At 39.1% G+C, this 21,071-nt stretch overlaps 1 protein-coding gene across 1 annotated transcript in view; it reads right to left on the bottom strand.

Annotated features, from left to right (window-relative positions):
* CEP128 (centrosomal protein 128) overlaps positions 1 to 21,071 on the bottom strand; it is a 465,435-nt gene that overhangs the window by 304,536 nt on the left and 139,828 nt on the right. The window contains exons 15-16 of the mRNA XM_004610293.2: positions 9,914 to 10,564; positions 274 to 438 (exon numbers count right to left, since the gene is read on the bottom strand). Coding sequence (XP_004610350.2) covers positions 274 to 438; positions 9,914 to 10,564 — 816 coding nt within the window. The remainder of the gene's footprint in view (positions 1 to 273; positions 439 to 9,913; positions 10,565 to 21,071) is intronic.

Below are 21,071 nucleotides of genomic sequence, written 5' to 3'. Positions count from 1 at the left end.
AGAAAGAAAGAAAGAAAGAAAGAAAGAAAGAAAGAAAGAAAGAAAGAAAGAAAGAAAGAAAGAAGGAAAGAAGGGAGGGAGGGGGGGAGGGAGGGAGGGAGGAGAGGGAGATAAAGAAAGAAATTTATACACACATTCTAAAAACAGTTGTCTTTTTTTCTGACACCAGTACAAATTTTCTCTGAAATCCTATATTTATTAATATAAAAAATATGTGCTAAAAAGAAATTATATACATTCAAACGTTTTTTAATTAATATTCATATTTTTTACCTTTTCTTCTAGTTTGTCCTTCAGGTCTTGATACTTCAGCTTCATTTTTTTGTTTTCATTTTCAGTCTGGGTTAATTCCTCTGTCAACCGCTCACACTGTGATTTTAACTTCTCTAGCTGACAAAGACGAACTTTTGCCATATTCTTATCTTCTAAGCTTTCTGCCTGAGAAAAAGAGGAGAAAAGAGATGGTCCACAAGCCACAGCCAAATTTTACACCAAACAAAGAACACATTATAACACTGGTGGCAAAGATTTCAAGATTTTTCTGTCTCTAAGCATTCATATAAGAACACACTACACGTAAAGAAAATGTACTGAATTTTACTCTATCCCTCCTTAGTACTTACTGATTATTTACTAAGTGTTAGGTGTTGTGCTAGGGGCTCAAGATAACAGACAGATGGGTGAAAGAGACCTAACAATCAATTTCTACAATTCAGCTTAGCAAAGCTGAATATTTTGGCAACCCAAGAAGAGACAGTAACTCTGCAAAGTTACTGTAACCCTTTACTAGAGCAGCATCCTGAAGGGAAAATGCCATCCAATATCTGTGACTAATTTCCTTCCTCAACTATTAAAGGAGCTTAAGATACTCCTATTTAAAAAATCATGGTTTCGTGAAAATCTATGAACTTTTATGAAATGTAATTATTGCTAATATACTTACTGAGCTTTAAAAAAATATAAATTGCAGCAGAAAGCACAAATAACATTATAGGGGAGGTATAAAAAGTTTACCTGTAATTAGTTTAGCACCAAAAGTCTAAGAAATAGATTTTTCATCTTTTGTTGATAAGCAGAGTCTATTTTGTTTTGAAGTTAGGAAAAATGTACTCTGAGAGTGGGGGTCTATAAAGATTTGCCAGGTACAGGAAACTGAGGAATTTTAAAATAACAACAAGAAGTCCAAGACCATTTTTGCAAGAAATAAGATGAGCTGCACTTTTTTTTTTAATCATGCCATCCTCACAACATACTAACCAGGAAAGCAGTCTCTAGAATGAAAGAAAAGAGACACAAATGTTGCCGAGTGGTACACAAAAAGTAACAAGGATTTGAATCCAGGAATTTTGCAAAATGTTCATGCTTTCCAATTTTCCCTTGCTCTTTTCAACTGTCCTTCCACAACATTGTTTCCAAAAGGTATAGCTTTCATAAGTCTTACAAAACTGCTGGGTGCAAATGAATGCTAACTTGTCCTATCCAGCCATTAATAAAGCTTTATGCAACTACATAGAATCCATTTTAAACATGTTTTGATGTCTAAAATATATGTTGCTCTCATTTTTCTAAGTTTTTAAACATTTTTATACGTCTTTAATCGTGTTTATAGGGAATACAAACAGTCACTAGAAGCAATTTGCTAAAGGGAAGAATTGCTTTATGGGTCTTAGAAAAATCTATGTTTTAGGCTGGAGTGCCCTCGGCAGAAAGCTGCCCTGCTGAAGTCCTGGCGGTCACACCCACACCCCACCAATGTAGCCATGCCAAGGGCTCAACTCCACCCACAGTTTCACTACTATTCTCTAGAGACACCAAACTACAAATAACTCCGGTGCCCAGACCATAGATTCTGAAGTTGTCCCAAGCATCACCTCCTAATCCCTCAATACTGATGCTACAGTAGAAGCACATTAAATTAGATGGGAAAGTAATATAGAAGCCAACTAAACTCAACAAACAAATACAGTAACACAGATAGCTCAACTGGCAACATAAACTGTCACTGTCATCCTGTTGCTGATCGATTTGCTTGAGCGGGCACCAGTAACGTCTCCATTGTGAGACTTGTTGTTACTGTTTTGGGCATGTCAAATACACCACGAGTAGCTTGCCAAGCTCTGCCATGTGGGTGAGATACTCTCGGTAGCTTTCTGGGCTCTCCAAGAGGGGCGGAGGAATTGAACCCGGGTCGGCTGTGTGCTAGGCAAACACCCTACCGCTGTGCTATCGCTCCAGCCCCAGCAACATAAACAGCTTAGTAAATTTTTGAATAAGGTTTAACAACACTATGATGAGATAAAATAATTTTCACACAAAAATTATTTTTATTCTTATTGATTTTAATATTGAGCTTTGTTATATAATCAATTTTAACTCTAGAACTGTATCAACAGTTGTGAATTTTGTCTGCATTTAAAAAAAAATCTAAAGTAAAAAATCTATGTTTTAGTCACCCCTACAAAATTTACCTAAGACTTGAGGCCCCTTTAATTGGGAATTGATTTCTTCTTGATGACCAGTTCTATCTTCACAACCCAAAAGGAAAAAATATAGAATATAACTTATACTCTTTCATTAAAAATTTGCTCAGCTATGATTTTTCCAGTACACAGAATTTACTTTTCTGGAGAGGACAGATCGAAAGGATCCCTTTCTCATCTGTGGAATATCTGGATATGTAGTAAGGGAATAACAGAACACACGCACCAGAACTGGAGACTGGGCATACAGAACTGAGCTTACTTGTGACGGGCAATAGGAAACCTCCTTGGGCCACTGATGGAGAGAGGGAAGCAGGCAACTCTGGCAGACAAGTCACTACCCCTGACAGGATTGTAAATCATGACATACTGACAAAAATGGAAAACATTTAGATAAAAAAAAAATAAGTATATGTATAGTGTGGGGATGTAGCAGTGAAGCATTTGCTTTGCATTTGTGAGCCCACAGGGTTTGTCTCACATAGACACACACACCCCTCCCATAGATACAGGTTTTCTTGCAAGGTTAGTGATGTGTAGAAACCATCTTGTAGACTTTTTCTCCTACTTCCAAAGCCTAAGTTCAAATAAGAACTTACTTCTTCTGATTCCGTTATTATATTTTCATTTCATTTTGGGCTTTATGAAGCCATCTCACACTTCCATTCCCATCTAATTGATGAGGTCCAAGCTGGTTAAATAACTGAACCAAGATTGCAAGGCAAGCAAGTGGCAAAATTAGAAAATTTCAATACTGAGACGTTTGATTCCAATAAAAAAAAAAGGCCTTGTTGAAAAGTATAATGAGATAATAACTCAAAACCCTATAAATAATAGTAATTAGCATATTTCTTTAAAATATTTTATATTTAAATTTTAAATGACACAAGAAAATTTTAAAGGAGGAAAAAATGTAGTTGTGTAAAGAAAAAAAAATAGGGTAACAAATCAGCAAAATTAGTCAATGTAAAGCCAAAGACAAATATAACAGTTACTACTCTAATGCCCTATAGTATAGTTGCTAAATCTTCTCTGATGGCCATTGTTATCAACTCCTCCTATTAGTAAGTAGAATGTATAATAACTAAACTTAATGAAGTTGGGGTTGCTCCTTATGGGTAACATATTTAATTTTAAAGGAAAGTGTAGGGCTCTCATGAGCATTTCTGCTCTCGTGTTGCTTTGTTGTTTTACACTGCAGAGTAATTATAACACGCCTCCTAGATCTTTATCTTCCAAATTAAAACACAATAGACTATAACCTCCAGAGATCTACAGAGCCATTATTGATTATGTGCTCTTTACGTATAAGTAATTTTGAAAGTTTGTTATCATAAATATGAAACACTTCCTAAAAAAACCATGAGGACATCAATTTTCCCTTATTACAATCATTTACATTTCCTATTACAGAGCAAGTCTAGATCAGTCCTCTGATTTCCAGCTTTTTTGGCATTTTAACCCAATATCCATCTATTATCTTCTTTACAACTCAAACATTATGCTAAATAATGTCGGAGAAAACAAAAATGACTGACACCTGATGCCTGTCCCTCTGGACACTAAGCAACATACAATGAAGGGTGTCGCTTAAACGCTCTCCAAAAAACTTGAAGGTCAGGGCCGAACTTAAGTTCTCCATCAGGTGTGTGAATCGCCCTGGCTGGTCGCCCATCCCCCTGGCCTGCACCCCAGCCCTTTCCCTGAAAGAGAACCTCCTCCCAGCATCTCGCACAGGAACCACACCCTTCTGCCACCTGCTGCACCCAAAAAGCGGAACTTAAGTTTTCCATCAGGTGTGTGGACCCCTAGCATCGCCACGCCCCCCTACCCCTGCATCTACCCATCAGCACACCTTTTAAACCTCCAACCACAAGACTACGTGAACGCACTAGCAACAAAGAAGTTTCTTTGTCTGCACTCTGCATTTAAGGTAGTAGTTAACCCAAGTCTCACATATACTTTATCAATCAGCCACAGTAACGTACAAAGATAGCCCAATTGCAGGGGCAAAAACGTAAAACAACACGAGAAAAAACTCCAAAAAGCAAAGGTCACAATAGTAAAACAATAGAGAAACTCAACAAGACTACGATTGAAGTTGCTAGCCCAGATGAATCAAACAGTAACAATAAACTCTATTACCTCTTAGATAAGGAATTTAAAATGGAGTTTTTAAGGAATTATAAAAGGAAGGAAGGAAGGAAGGAAGGAAGGAAGGAAGGAAGGAAGGAAGGAAGGAAGGAAGGAAGGAAGGAAGGAAGGAAGGAAGGAAGGAAGGAAGGAAGGAAGGAAGAAAGGGAGGGAGGGAGGGAGGGAGGGAGGGAAGAAGGAAGGAAGGAAGGAAGGAAGGAAGGAAGGAAGGAAGGAAGGAAGGAAGGAAGGAAGGAAGGAAGGAAGGAAGGAAGGAAGGAAGGAAACAGTGACCAAAATAGGAGCTGGAGCAATAGCACAGCGGGTAGGGCGTTTGCCTTGCACGCAGCCATCCCCGGTTCGATTCCCAGCATCCCATATGGTCCCCTGAGCACGGCCAGGGGTAATTCCTGAGTGCAGAGCCAGGAGTGACCCCTGAGCATTCGCGCTGGGTATGACCCAAAAAGCAAAAAAAAAAAAAAAAAACAGTGACCAAAATACAGAAAGAGCCCACAGAATAGGAAAAAGTATTTACGCAATACCCAGATAGGGGCTCAATATCCAGGATATACAAGACACTGTTAGAACTTTACAAGAAAAAAACCTCAAATCCCATGAAAAAAATGGAGAGAAGAAATCAACAGAAGCTTCCTCAAAAAAGAAATTCAAAAAAGAAATTCAAATGGTCAAAAGGCACATGAAAAAATGCCCTACATAGCTAATCATCAGGGAGATGTAAATCAAAACAATAATGAGGTATTATCTTACACCACAGAAACTGGCACATAGCGATAAGAACAAGAACAACCAGTGCTGGCTCGGATGCGGGGAGAAGGGGACTCTAATTCATTGTTGGTGGCAATGCTGTCTGCTCCAGCCCTTTAGGAAAACAATATGGACATTCTTCCAAACAATAGAAATTGAGCTCCCATATGACTCAGCAATACCACTTCTGGGAATATATCCCGGAGATGCTAAAAAAAAAAGTAGAAATGACATCTGCACTTATATGCTTATTGCAGCACTGTTCCCAATAGCCAAAATCTGGAAAAAATCTATGTGCCCAAGAACAGATGACTGGTTAAAGAAACTTTGGTACATCTAGACAATGAAATACTATGCAGCTGCTAGAATAGATGAAATTATGTAATTTAGATATAAGTGGATGGACATAGAGAGTATCATGCTAAAAGAAATTAGTCAGAAAGAGAGGGACAGAGTCCTTTGCATAGCTAATTCAGAGCAATGCCCTTTTGTATAGACAGAGGGAGGCAGTTAATGATAGCACTGCACAGAAGCAGAACTGTTATCCCATTGTTCATCAATTTGCTCGAGGGGGGCACCAGTAATGTCTCCATTGTGAGACTTGTTGTTACTGTTTTTGGCATATCAAATACGCCACGAGTAGCTTGACAGGCTCTGCCTTGCAGGCAGGATACTCTCAGTAACTTGCCGGGCTCTCTGAGATGGATGAAGGAATTGTACCCGGGTCAGCTGCGTGCAAGGCAAACGCCCTATCTGCTGTGCTATCACTCCAGTCCAATTAATGATATGCTTTTGTAAATTGAGAGCTAATTGACTCTGAATAATATTCACTCCTGGGTATCTGTCTTCTCAAGTTAAGCCTCAGTTGGCCTTACTTCCTAGAACCCCAAAAGCAGGGTTCCAACGAGGGACTGGATAGACCCAGAACAAGCTGTGAGCTACCCTGGCATCGAAATGGGCCAGGCCAAAGCACTATAATACTTAACTATAAGCTAAGAGCACAGTCATGGACAAATTATGTCATGATCCCAAAAATAACAAGTAAATTAGGACCCTGCTAGGGTTAGGAAAGACAAATCTAGCCTGAGCACTGTACTCTGGGATCTATAGCGAGATGTCCCCAGGAGAGACACCCTACAAGTATCTCTTACTGTGTCCATACAAAATGACTAATATTATGAAGAAGTAGAATTAAGATGAATGTTTATATGGTTTGTTGGACTAAGGAAAGGAGAAAAACACCTAGGTGGTATCACCCTTGAGCTGGATCTCCTGGCTGCAGGTGATCAGGAAGGGCTTTGCTATGTTGATTGTGTTACCTGACCTAGGTGTGGTTGCTACCCCCAATGCTGGGAGGAGAGATGAGAGACTAGAGAGACCTGGACAGCAAGTAGGAGTGTGAACAGACTAGCATGAGGGACAGGAGGAGATGGGAACGAGGGGCTCAGTGAGATTGGAACAGGCGCGTGGGGAGAACGGAATAAATAGCAACTGATCACCAACCAGCCTGGCCCTCATTTCCTCCTTCATCTGCCGACAGCATCGGCCATCCAAGGTGGAGAAGCAGCACAAGAACACTGAACACAGGCGGCAAGAGAGAGTTGTGGAATTCCTAGTCGTTTGGTGATTACACAGGAACTATGGTAGTGGAAAATGTGCACTGGTAGAGGGATGGGTTCTCAATCATTGTATGACTGAGACATAATCATGAACGTTTGTAACTAGATCTCACGGGGATCCAGTAAAAAAAAAAATTTAAATATAAAAAAAAATCTTGAAGGTCAGGAGAGAGTACAGCAAGTAGGGTACATGCCTAGCATACACCCAACTGGAGCTCAATCCACAGCATCATAAGGCTTCCCAGGTATCGCCAGGTAAAGCCTTGGAGCTCCCCACCACAGTGCAGTATGGCCCTGAGGTCCCCAGCATTACTGTGGGGCACTCAGACAATCTCAAACATCCCCAGACCCTTGCAATGAACTGCCACCTGTTGGCCATGAATCACCAGTTGGGCCCTCAGGCCTTCTGAGTATCACTTTAGATTCCTTACCCCCCCATGACCCCACCCCCCAAAACAAACTCGAAACCAGAAAAGGAAACATACTATAACAAATCACAGGAAACCAGCTGTCCTGGGACATTCATATTATTGTACAGCAAGGCTCCTAGTCACCATCTTCATTAAGCTTCTGGCATGAGACTTATGTGATCAATTAACCCTTCACAATCACTTTGTGAACATACAAATATCTATCCAACAAGCTAAGACGAACTCTCATTTACACCTGCTCTATTCCAAGGTCCTTCGTCCACATTCTACAGCAGCAACCTACTTCACTGCCATATTCAGATCACCTTAATTCTGAAAATCTAAACTAAAATATAGAAATTCCCGACCAAACAAACAACCCATGACCATAAATAATTTTAGTCATCCATCTACCCTGTGCCTCGTTATTTTATCCATATGTTTCTTCAATGTGAGCCATATGGCAGTCCAAAACTTCTTCACATCTCATGCTGTTGATGTCAGTCATCATAACAGATTATGTCTTCACCATCAAAAATTAGACTGTGTTCTACATTACTCATACTTTTAGCATCCTGTCTTGATATGCTCAACCTGGATTCCCAAGATATCATACTCTCAGAGCCAGCAAGATAGCACCAGAAGTAAGGTGCTTGCTTGCATGCAGCAAACCCCAGCTGAATCCCCAGCACCGCACAAAGTCCCCTGAGGTCCCCTGAGTGCAGAGCCAGGAACGTCCCTGAGTACTGCTGACTATAGCCCTAAAACCACAAACAAATAAAAACACCAAAATACCATTCTTTCCTTGTTCTTCCGTGGATTTACTCTCATCTTTCTCCCTGTCCAATCTCCTCCCATTCCCACTCTTTCACCTACTGGTTCCCAAATGTGTAATGTCAACCTCAGATTCTTCCCTAACTCCATCCCACTAAGAAATAAACTAGTCACTGAGACCTTCTTGGTTAGGATGAGAGTTTCTTCTTCAATTTGGATTCCCAAGATATCAAAGCAAATTAAAAATATGCTTTTTTAAAAAAAAACAACTGAATTTGGTGTTTTTCTCTCCAAATCTATTGTCGTGTCTGTATTCTATCGATATATTGACAGTCTCACTATCAACCTAATCATTCAAGTCATTCCCTAGTAGTTCTTGATTCAAAGCCTTTACTAGAGGAGCAAAGTAGTTAAAAACAGAATGGGATTTGACTACCTGGATTCTATTTCTACCATTTCCAGTATTTCTACTATAATTTCTTCTATTTCAACCTACTTCTACAACTCTCTAGTTGTAAGGCCTTGAGTGAGTTACTTCACCTTTGGCGCTTCAATTTTCTCATCAGAGGGCAAATACTACCAAACCATCTGTAAAGTTCTTTTAGAATGACTGGGAAGAAAGCACTGAAAACATTGTTCTCAGTTATTATTGTCACAGCTAATCAATATCAGATAGACATATGTCATATTTATTCCATAACTATAATTTTAAGATCAACTCTTCTCTATATCTCTGATTCTACTTTTGTTTTATGTTCTGAGCAACTCTGAAAGATTATGAGGCTATATTTTATCAATATTTAATAGGCTTTACAGGGCTAGGGGAAATTCATTTAAAAATGTCAAATATTTCAATATAATTGCATCTTTAACATAAGCATTTTTAAAGTAATTGCATTTTAAGTAATATTGAAAAATCTTATCATTAACCTTTGAAGATCTATCCATTTAGTCACCTAGTCAATAGATATTTACAATGCTCTGGAAACTGTTCTAGGTACCAGGGTAATAGCTGGACACAAAACCACTCAAATCCTAGTCCTCATGAAGTTTTCATTCTAATTAAAGTAGATTAAAAATAAATACTATGGGACCTATATCATCTTATGATAAGCACTCCACAAGATATGGAGAAAAACATAAAGCAAGAGGTTGGACAGATTTATCAAACTCCTGACAATTATGTGTGAAATTATTTCCCTGCAGAATGCTACTTTCATTGCACCTTAGAAAATTTCTCAAAATTGGAGATCCCAAGTATGCATTTACCCAGGCAACTTTGATTTGGAAGAGAAGGGGTAAATCTCAAAAGCCCCAGGTTTCTACAGCCCGTAAGCTGCTCCACTTTGTTACCATCCTAATAAGGACTATGGTTATAGCTTCTATGGCCTTGACAAGTCTTTGCCTTTTATATTTTAGGAGGTCATAAATGTTGAATGAGGGCACGTTTCAGGTCCACGACTTACTGCCACCTCTGCCTTTCCTGAACTCCCAAAATAGCTAACCGTTCATTTTACAGGGCTTCAGTGCTCTGAAACAGGCACTCCCAGGTGGTTGCTATAACTCATTTCAACCTGGCCGAACAGGCATGAATAAGCCTCTTTACTGTTAGTTTTATCTTCCCTTCAGTGCTTGGGAATACAGAACGATCTCTAAAAGTTTATGCTTTATTAACTTCATGAGCCATCAGAAAAACTCCTTCCGTATCATCAGGAAAATCTGGCACAGGTACCTTCAGTGTCCTAATATGATTATCGCTCTCACTCTTTTCTTTCTTGAAGTGCTTCATCAGTTCCTGGATATTTTGCTCATGTTTCATTTTCACACTCTGCAGTGATGTTGTGAGATCTTCCAGCTCCCTCTGGTGAACACCCCGCTCTAGCTTTAGCTGCGAGATGATCGTAGCTGTTTCTTCATCTGTGGCTTTGGTCTGTGCCTTGAGATCAGAGAGGTTCTTGAGCGCTTCCTTCCTGGCTCTCTGCTCCTCAGCCAACTGACTGGCAAGATCTGCCCGGATGGCACTCAAGTCCTTGACGGATTCCTGCATCTCCAGAAGCTGAGCTCTGTCCTTGGCTTGGCTTTTCCTTAGCGCCGCAATTTCCTCCTCCAGGTGAGTTTTCTCCGCTTTCATCTGACTCTGCGTCTTAGTCTGCATTTTCAATTCGGTCTCTAACCTACGGATGGTGTCCATGGATTCCTTGACTTCGAGTTCCAGATCAGCTTGACGAGCCTGACTATCACTTAGCTTATCTTCTTTAGAATGAAGTTCCTCCTCTTGATGGGCACGTTTGGTTAAGACCTCGTTCAATTCCTTTCGAAGGTTCTCCATTTGTTGCAATGCTGCGTAAAGCTGATTTCGCAATTCGTCCTTCTCTTTTGAAATCTATCAGGGTAAGAACATGAAGGAAAATATATTAGGCCACGATTCACCAGACATTGTCAGAAAATAAAACAAAAAGTTGCATCTAGAAGAAGAAGAAAAAGTCATTAAATAATATCTTTTATTTTTCCAATTTTTATATATTTTTTTTGTGAAGCAAGATCATGTCTATTGAGGGGCTGGAGCGATAGCACAGTGGGTAGGGAATTTCCCTTGCACACGGCCGATCCGGGTTCGATTCCCTGCATCCCATATGGTCCCCTGAGCACCACCAGGGATGATTCCTGAGTGCAGAGCCAAGAGTAACCCCTGTGCAATGCCAGGTGTAACCCAAAAAGCAAAAAAAAGAAAGATCATTTCTATTGAAATATACTTAGAAAGATATAAAGGGAGAAAAAGAGAGAAAGTATGTATGTAAGAGAGAATGCAGCTTCTCCAGAGTGGAAAAAAACAAGCAAGCAAGTGAAATATGTGTTCAAGAAGAACACGGACTTAAAGAGCAAGCCTTTCCTTTTTTTTTTTTTATGAGTAATAGCTTAAAAATGGGGAATAGTCTAGAAATGGGAAGACAACTACAATTATCCTGAGGTGGTGTCATTGCAATATATACTTTAGACTTGCATTACCAAAACATATTAATCCTTGATTATAATAAGTGAATATAAAATAAAACTGAGCAAAAGATTGAAGAAAGACTCCTACTATAATTTACGAAGCATTACTTAACAGTGATTTGCATTTCAAGAGTACAAACTTTAAAAAGCAAAGCACCAAAACAGATGTGGGTGACAAAATAGGAAACCATCACTGTATCACTGTCACTGTCATCCCGTTGCTCATCGATTTGCTCAAGTGGGCACCAGTAACATCTCCATTGTGAGACTTCTAGTTACTGTTCTTGGCATATCGAATGCACCACCAGTAGCTTGCCAGACTCTGCCATTTGGGCGAGATACTCTCGGTAGCTTGCCGGGCTCTCCAAGAGGGGTGGAGGAATGGAACCCAGGTTGGCCATGTGCAAGGCAAACGCCCAATCTGCTGTGCTAGGAAACCATACAGATACAATCTCATCTAAGGTAAATCAGTTATTAATGTCAAAAGAGACAAGAAACATTCCATTATGAAACTGAGAGTCTTGAAGCAGCCTCCAAAAAGAAGTCATGAGATTAAGGTTAGGAGAGGTTAGGAAGGAACTCAAGAGAACAAAAACAAGTCCAGCACCCTCGGTCAGCCTCTTTAGGAGGTTAGATTGAAAAGACAAAGATGAATCCGCTCCCCTTAGTTTTCAGCCTCCAATCCTCAGACCAGTGCCCGTCTATAGAAATCTCCCACTGCTCCAGAAAAGTATGCTACCATTGAATACATGGAACTCCTGAATTTCTGTATTGTGTGAATTTTTTTTCCTGCCTTAGTGTTTGATAAAACATTGCTCCTATTTCACCTCATAAAGGCTTAAACCCTCACCATTTGTCAATAAAAATGAAAAAGTCAGAATTTAAGAAAGCTGAGATTTTTTTTCTCCCCTATCAATGGCATAAAAGATGTTCTCTGTGACTATTTTCTTGTATGCACAGGCCTAACTCTGGGGATTGGTGTGTGTGTGGGGGAGGGAAGGGGGGTGGGGAAGGGGGAAAGGGAAGAAGGAAGGAATTCTCATTTAAGAATTAGAAATAATGTGCAAAATACGATATTGCAAGGCATTCTAACACTTGATATTTTATACTTTGGAAAACAATTCATGACATATTATAATGAGTCAATCACTCCTCAAAATAGTTTCCACAAATGCCTCTGACTTTTAACACGAAGAAACAGCATGAACTAACCTGAGACATAATAAAAGGAGGTCATTAAACAGCTGCGTTCAGACCAGAGAGGACTGAATTTAATTCTCAGTCCAGTCATGAGCAGCTTTATGACCTTTAGAAAAGTATTTATCCTTAAGTAAATAATAGCTACTTGCCAGGGTTGAACTAAAGATTCATGGAAAAGGGAAAATCAAATAGAAACAAAGACCTCAGGATGGAATTTCAGAGGGATAGTGATCAGAAGCGTGGAAAGAAGGGATAACTGATAAAGCACTGGCCCTGTGCTGGAAATTGTAGAAGACAGAGGAAGTCCACTTTGGAAAGACTGTAAGGGGGGAAAAAAAAAGTCAATATAGATAGCCTAAGGGTAAATGTATTATGTTCCTATTATAGTGTAACAAATTACAACAAACTTAGTAGCTTAAAACAATACTCATTTAATGCTCCACTGTTTTCAGAGGTAATAAATATAAAGCAAGATATGCTGTTTAGGGTCTCCCAAAGCTAAAATAAAGCTACCGAGGGCCCCAGTGTCTTATCCAAAGAGTTTGGGGGCAAATATAGTTCCAAGTTCATTCATGCGTTAGCAATGTTTAATGCCATTCCATCATGACTTGGGGCTCTTTTTCTTTACTAGCTTTTGGCCAAGAGTTGTTTTGCACGCCTCCAGGCCACCCGCACTCCCTGGCTCATGGACTCCTCTGCCTCCAAAGCCAAAAACAGCACACTGAGCCCTCCAACCTTTGGATTTTCTAGCATCTCTTTTCCCCAAAGCTAGGAAATTTTTTTTCTGCTATTAAGGACTCCTCTGACTATATTAGGTCCACCCAGATCACCTGCTTATCTCGAGGTCAACTGTACTACATATCACACATCAAAAGGAGAGTAATACCCCTACTTCGTATTCACATAACCCCGGAGATTAGGGTGAGACATCGTTGGGAAATAATTGGGTTAATCAAACTAAAAAAAGTCAAAATCTGACAGATCCAAATCTTGGCTGTAATGATAATAGGGAATAGGCCTGAGAATAAACAGAAGTCATGTGAATATAAAAAGTAATATTTTTAACAGATAACAGTCTGATGATCATAAATTAAAAGGCATATAGGTAGCCATAGAGATAAGCATCTTACTTTTTTCTGCATGAAACTTGATGAGCCAAAATGAATCTGAATATATAATACTATGAGTATCTTCCTAGAATTGGTTTAAATGGCAAGAGTATCTATGTTTTCATAGCTGTCAATAGTTTGAAATGGAGATGGGATAGTTCAAGAAGAATGAGTGCATCAAAGCTCTGGTTCTGCTCTTCTACGGTTCTTCAGACTTTGCTCTCCTGTTCAGTGTTCCAAACATCACATGGATTCATAACATGGCAGGAAGGCTTAGGGTGAATGGTCACAGACTTCGCTGGTCAAGCTTGGAATTTCTCTGGCAATGTGGAGACTAACATGGAAGTAAGTTTTGTGTGTTTGCTTTTGGCTAGTTGCTTGGCTAGCAGTTGCAGTCCAAGATTTTGTCTAGACATTGTCTCTGAGTCTGAAAATGTTGATGATTTAACCACCTTTAACATCTCAAAATTCTAGAGATTCCGAGGGGACTTCAGTTGAATAGCCTGTATCATAAGGGAATTTAAAACAATAGAAATGAGTCCCCTTTGGCCATAAATACACAGGTAGGAATAGTTAAAAGGGGCCTAAGAGAATTGGGGGGGGGGATTGTTTTTGTTTTTCTCTCTCTTCTTTTTTTCTTCTTATGGTTAAGTTTTCACCTCCCTCTTTCTTGGACAAATCAAATGGACAGATAATTTCTTTTTTCCAACCATAAATGATTCCAAATTATAAGACTCAGTAATTTTGAATTACTAGTTAAAGAATTTAATCCCCTTCCCGCCCCCGCCAAATAAAAATAAAGTTTTTGCTCTCTATTTTTGAACAAACCAGCTCCAACTTATATTCATCTTTCTTCTATAAGACCTTTCTGAAGGCTTAATAGTTACTTAATACCATACTCACAAGTTACTTAATACCATACTCTCGGTTGCCACATTAGTGACCCAGGATATGATTTCTGATAATTCAACTGTCAGTTCCAGTACCATAATAAAATTTGCCTATGTTCCCCTTAGAGAACTATAATTCCTTCTCCTACCCTACGTAATCAATCCAACATTTTTCAGAAGTCTTACTTTTAGCTCTGTACTTAAGAGTAGTAGAGATAAGGATCAGGAGGTCTGCCCCATAGCTTAGAAACTGTTCTCACATGCTGGGGGAAAAGGCAGCTCAGATAGAGAAGGGAACACCAAGTAGAGGATGTTGGGAGGACCCATTCGGGTTGGAAGATGCGAACTGAAAGTAGACTACAGAACTGAACATGAAGGCCACTCAATACCTCTATTGCAAATTACAACACCCAAAAGGAGAGAGAACAAAAGAGAATAGCCTGCCACAGAGGCAGGGTGGGGTTGTGAGGGATGGGGTGGGGGTGGTAAGAGGGGTACTGGGATTATTACTGGTGAGGTAAATGGACATTGGTGGAGGGATGGGTAAACAATCACTGTATGAGTGAAATACAAACACCAAAGTTCATAAGTTTGTAACTGTACATCACAGTGATTCTCTAATAAAATTTTTTAAAAAATAAAAAATATGATAATAAAAGGAAAATAAAAACCAATTGATACAATAAACTCTAAAACTAAAATTAAAAATCTGAAAAAATATATTTAAGTGACACATCAAACTTGAATTTTGTCTCTGAAAACTGAAAGAAAAACTTCAAGCTGGAGTAATCACAAGGTAATTTATTATTACTACAGACAGGACTATTTTTATATACAATATGTCAAAGCTCTAGGCTCACCACCTCCTTGCTGTTCTCTCAGTAATACTCTATATAAGACCTCATAGACCATTACAAGACTATTTCAGGAATTTCAGCTTCACAGTCAAATAAAATAATTACTAGGAATGAAAAAACTTCTTACATCTTATGGATCTTCTTTAGGAGTGAGTATATTATTACCAGTGATTCCTCAATACCTCCCCTTTTTTTGTAGGTTTAAGAATTATGTACCTACTCACTGGCTTAATTTTAGCTTATCATAAATTTGTTAAAAGACCGGGGCAGATCTAATATATAATCAAGACTGCTGTAGGAGCCAACTGATATCTCTATGTATATTTTGTTAATAGTGTCTAGGAGCAGAGGAGAAAAAGTGGAGAATGAGGCTGATTCCAAACTAAAAAAATCAATAAAATGTGTGAGTTAGAACGGAAAAAATACAGATACTGCTGAGGATGACATCAAAGCAGCTTTTAAGAGTCTAATCTGACAGGGGGAAAAAAATGATTACAGGAAACAGCTGGTCAATCTGTGGAATGTATAAATATATAAAAGTGCAGGTAGTAATGATTAAAAAGGAAAGAGGGAATAAAAGAAGTATGTAAGATCAGAGACTGAGATTTTGAAACTGAATATTTTACCATTGCACAATTACAGATGACAAACTTCAGGTCTCCAAATTAGTTGCTGCATGATTTGAAGGAATAATGGAAAGTTTATGAAGTATACAAAGGAGAAGAACACAAAGTTTAATGGGTTGCTGTTTTGAACTTTGAGTCACCAAGGATGATGGCAAGAATTACATGTCATCAAACAGGTTGGGGAAACCAGGTGCCAAAATCCCTGAGAAAGGTGGAGGCGTAATGGAAAAATAAGTAGTATTCAGAACAGTGGGGAAGGGGGGTTCTAACAAAGTAAACCCAGCTTCCAAGGAAAAGGCACAGTAAAGGAAGAACATAAAAAGATCTAAAACTGGCCATGTACAGCCAGAAGGTACTATCCAGAAATATGTGGATATTGGAACAAGAGTCAACTCTTCAAAGACCTCTTCACAATGTTGAAGTACAGTGTCTTTGACTGACAGGAAAATTAAGATAAAAGTATTTATTTTTTCTGTATGTGAAGGAAGATGAAGATTGCTGGGTTACACTATTATATCATCAATACTCTGCAAAACATTGCCATGATAGTTTGGAATTCTGGTACGATTACCAAGTATTTATACCATAAAATAAAATTACATTTAAGATTTTTTTTTCTTTTCTGATTTTGGGTCACACTCAGTAGTACTGAGGGTTTATCCTGCTTCTTTGTTCAGAGCTCAGGGGGGTTCTGGATCTCGAACCCAGGTTAGACAAAAGCAAGGCATGTGCCCTACCAAGTATAGTATTTCAGGCCCAAATAAAATTATATTATTGAAGAATATGGAATGAATATGGAATACCAAATAACATATTACTGAGGAAATAACAAAGGCCAATTGGTTGAAATATTTTTCCTCCTAAGAACCATGACACGGATGTTTGCATCAAGATAAAGAATTTATAGATGTTCTTAGGGATATATAGCTAAACGCTTATAATAAGTCCTAAAATTATAAATTCAATCTAATCATAAGCTGTGATATTTTTGATTTTCCCTTGTCCCTTCAGTTCATTTTAAGTCACTGATTTTGTATGTTGTTTGAAAATTATTCTCTTATTAAGTGTATTTTTAGATGGCAAATCTTAAAGCAGAAAATAAATTTTGCTGAGAAAGAAATCAAGCACAAAATCCTTCTGCACATCAAAAGACACTATATAAATGGCTCAACAGTTTTCAAACACTACTATCATTACTATCTTGATAAATCATCTATATACTTTCAAGTCACTCTGTGAAAATGAGGTCAATTTTTCTTTGTTTTTGTTTGGGGATCACATGTGGCAATGCTCAGGGCTTCACTCCTGGCTCTGAGCTCAGGGATCACTCCAGGCGGGAGTCAGGAACCATATGTGGTGCCAGAATCAAACCCAGGCAGGCGCATGCAAGGAAAGCGCCCTGCCCGCTGTCTGATCTCTCCAGCCCCTGAGGGAGTTGCAGTTTTAAAGTACTAAACTGTTTACTACATTTTTGTAGGGTAACAGTTGTTCTGCCCTTCCTCTCTGGCCGCTGGGAGCTTGTATTCATTGATTGCCCCCCAACCTGTCAATTACCTTTGTCTCCTGATCAGACTCTGACTTGTAAGTATTGTCTTTCTCTTCTCCTTAATGTCCTTAGCATGGTTATTACTTCAGAGCAGTTGCTTTTTGTATGGACACGGGAAGACAGTTAAAAAGACAAGCCTGTGGCTTGGGAGTTGATTGACTCCAGATAATTTACCTCCTGGACATCTGCTCTCTTGACTTAAGCCTCAGTTGTCCTTACTTCCTACATCCCCAAATGCAGGGTCCCAACGAGGGACTGGATGAACCCAGGGCAAGTAGTGAGCTATGAGCTACCCCATCGAAATGGGCCTGGCCAAAGTGCCCTAGTGCTTAACTGTAAGTTAAGAACACGGTCATGGACAAATTCTCATGATCCAAAAGTAATAACTAGATTTAGACCCTGCTGGAATTAGGAATAATTGATCCAGCCTGAGCACTGTAGTCAGATGTCCCTAGGAGAGTCACCCTATACGCCTAAAAATGTCTGTTAATATGTCCATACAGAGTGATGAATATTAGGAGAATTAAAGATGCTAAGTAAGTTGCAGGTCTAAGGAGAGGAGAAACACACCTAAAGGCTATTTTGCCCTCCTGGGCTGCAGGTGGTCGAGAAGTCTGGAAAAAAATTTTTAATCACGCTTCCCGTGGGGAGGCGTGGTTGGAGAGGCGTAGTGAGAGGATAAAAAAAGCGGCTGCAGGGAGCAAGGAGGGGATTGTTGAAAGAAGGGAACTGATGGTTGGAGAAAGGGATTGTTATTGATGGATTGAAGGAGAGGCAGCAGAGAGAGGTAGAGGAGACAGATACAGCGGTAAGAAAGAATTGCGCGGTTAGAGATGAGAGAGAGAGAGAGAGACAGAGACAGAGAGAGAGAGAATATTGGAGAGAGCTGGGAGAGACAAGAGATTGAATAAACAGCAACTAATCAGCAACCAGCTTGGCCATCGTCTTCCTTCGTCCATCCAAGGCAATAAAGTTAAATTTAAAATCCTTAGAGAAAAAAATTTACATAAATGTATAAAATAATATACATGCTATATATAACATAGGTGCTCATAAGATAATACCACATAAGGCACTTAATTTCCTTGCATATGACTTATCCAAGGTTTGATCCCAGGACCACATATGGTCCCCTAAGAACTACCAGGAATGTCCTTGAGCATGGAATTGGAGTAAGCCCTGAGCCAGAACCAGGAGTAAACCCTAGGCACCGCCAGGTATGGCCCCCGATACACCACCCTTAAAAAATGCAAATATAAACATATATACATGTGTGTGCATGCACACACCATATTCTTTTAACTAAAATTATTTGCAATGTACTTGCTCATCTCAGACTTACTGGACACTTGAATTTGCAGTGAAATATCTGTTACCCTTTCCTCCTTGATTAACCATTGCTCTAACAGCGACATGCTGCATTAATTTTAAAGGCTTTTAAAGTGGAAATTACAATGCCTGCTGTGATAATTGTGATACTACCCTAACTTTGGCAATCACTTTAAAACTACTTCTTTGCTTATCATTAGCAATGCTAAGTGATAAAAATAATTATATCGAAAGTATTCTGGGAAATGATTGTTTAACAATTTTTAATATTCTGAAAAGCCAATCTAGAAAACTCTCAGCACTATGCATTAGGTTACTATCTGATGACATGGACCCTTCTAAACTTCCTCTAATTAAATAAAATCCCTAGATGGCTCTCAATCAATCAGGTCTACCCTCTTCCACTAGCTACCTACCTCCCTTTTAGTCAGACTCAAACTAGTAGCCAGTCTAGGCTGACAACAGAATAATCTGCTGGAACTATTTCCTATGACCAAATCAGTTCAAATTCAAGTCTGAAAGCTTCACCTTGGACAAGAAGTCACCCAATGTAAGTTAGTTGGGTTCAAGTAAGAAACACACCATAGAGAGTGAAAGTGATCATCTTCTATATAGCTGAAGAGTATCTATGTAAAAGGTACATAAAGCATCTTTTCCATGACAGCTCTTCTGAAATAAGTATGTCATTCTTTAGTGCTGACAACTGATTTTATAAATATAATTGCCTTATATTTTGTTTCTCTTGAGAGTCAACTTATTCAAGTGATGATTCTTTTGAAATATTCAGTTTTTGACAAGTGACAAATGACAAAGCATAAAATGATAAAGCAAGACTAAACATAGATAAAAAAAGCAATCATGACTTTTCTGCTTATTATTTTATAAACATCTGGGTTTAATTCAACTCAAAGACATAGTTGAAAATCAACATAGGAACATAACACCCATTTAGAGTAACTGATTAGAATATACAAATAATGAAAAACAATATAAAAAATAACTGCTTTTATATTGCTGTCAGAAGGGGGAAAAACAGAATCTTAAAGGAGATTGGACTTAAAAAATACTGTTCAGTCAATTAAATTATAAAAATGACTTATTTAACAAAGGCCATTAATTTTGCTCTCTGAGAATTGTCCAGTAGTAACTGCTACATTTTTAAATGCTTCTTCCTAACCAACCAGATTAACCAAATTTTATCTGAAATTTAAAATAAAGGAAACTTTATAATACTACTTGTAGGTAGAGAGATAGTATAGAGATAAGTGTGCTTGTGTTACACATAGGTTATTCAAGTTCAATCACAGACATAAAAAAGGGATTGAGGGGGCTGGAGCGATAGCATAGTGGGTAGGGCGTTTGCCTTGCACTCGGCCAACCCGGGTTCGAATCCCAGCATCCCATATGGTCCCCTGAGCACCGCCAGGGGTAATTTCTGAGTGCAAAGCCAGGAGTAACCCCTGTGCATCGCCGGGTGTGACCCAAAAATGAAAAAAAAAAAAAAGGGATTGAAAACATGGCAGGTCAAGAAGACATCTGAAATAGCCACAGGGTGTATTGACAGAGGCAAGCACAAGAATTTCTGGACACCACGGAGCTACAGTGACATCAAATCATACTCCTGTGTGCTTCTTAGAGGACTCAGTAACCTGATAAAGAAAATAAGAAAATTTTAGCACTGTAGCACTGTCATCCCTTTGTTCATCGATTTGCTTGTGTGGGCACCAGTAACGTCTCCATTGTGATACTTGTTGTTACTGTTTTTGGCATATTGAATATACCACGGGTAGCTTGCCAGGCTCTGCCGTGCAGGCAGGATGCTCTCTGTAGCTTGCCGGACTCTCCAAGAGAGACGAAGGAATCAAACCTGGGTTGGCTGTGTGCAAGGCACTACCTGCTGTGCTATTGCTCCAGTCCTGAGAAAATTGTAGCTCCTCTAAAATTGGTAGCTCTGCTGTTCAAATTCAGTGAATGAATGGTTTTTCCAAGGAGTTTGCAGTGAGAAAAAGGATGAAATGAAGTAATTTGCTGCTATACAGACAGACAGATCTGGAGTGTATCATACTGAGTGAAGTTAGTCAGAAGAGCGGCAGACAGAATAGTCTCACTTATATGTGAGATATAAAGAAGTAAAGTAGAGGTGTAACTAATATCAGGGACAAGAGAAACTGAGAACTCTTCAGTAGGAAGCTACCATGGGGGAGGGACAGGAGAGCAACTAAATGGGGATGGGGGACACAATGGGACAACGGTGGAGCAAAATGGTCCCTCTGGTGAAAGGGTGTGCTGCCAGAATGAGTTAGGCATGACACCCGACCACTAACAGGATGGTGAATCAC

The sequence above is a fragment of the Sorex araneus genome, chromosome 3 (genome assembly GCF_027595985.1).
Source record: "Sorex araneus isolate mSorAra2 chromosome 3, mSorAra2.pri, whole genome shotgun sequence".
Taxonomy (NCBI): Eukaryota; Metazoa; Chordata; class Mammalia; order Eulipotyphla; family Soricidae; genus Sorex; species Sorex araneus.
The sequence above is the reverse complement of the archived record's forward strand: the minus strand, read 5'-3'. Positions and strand labels throughout refer to the sequence as shown.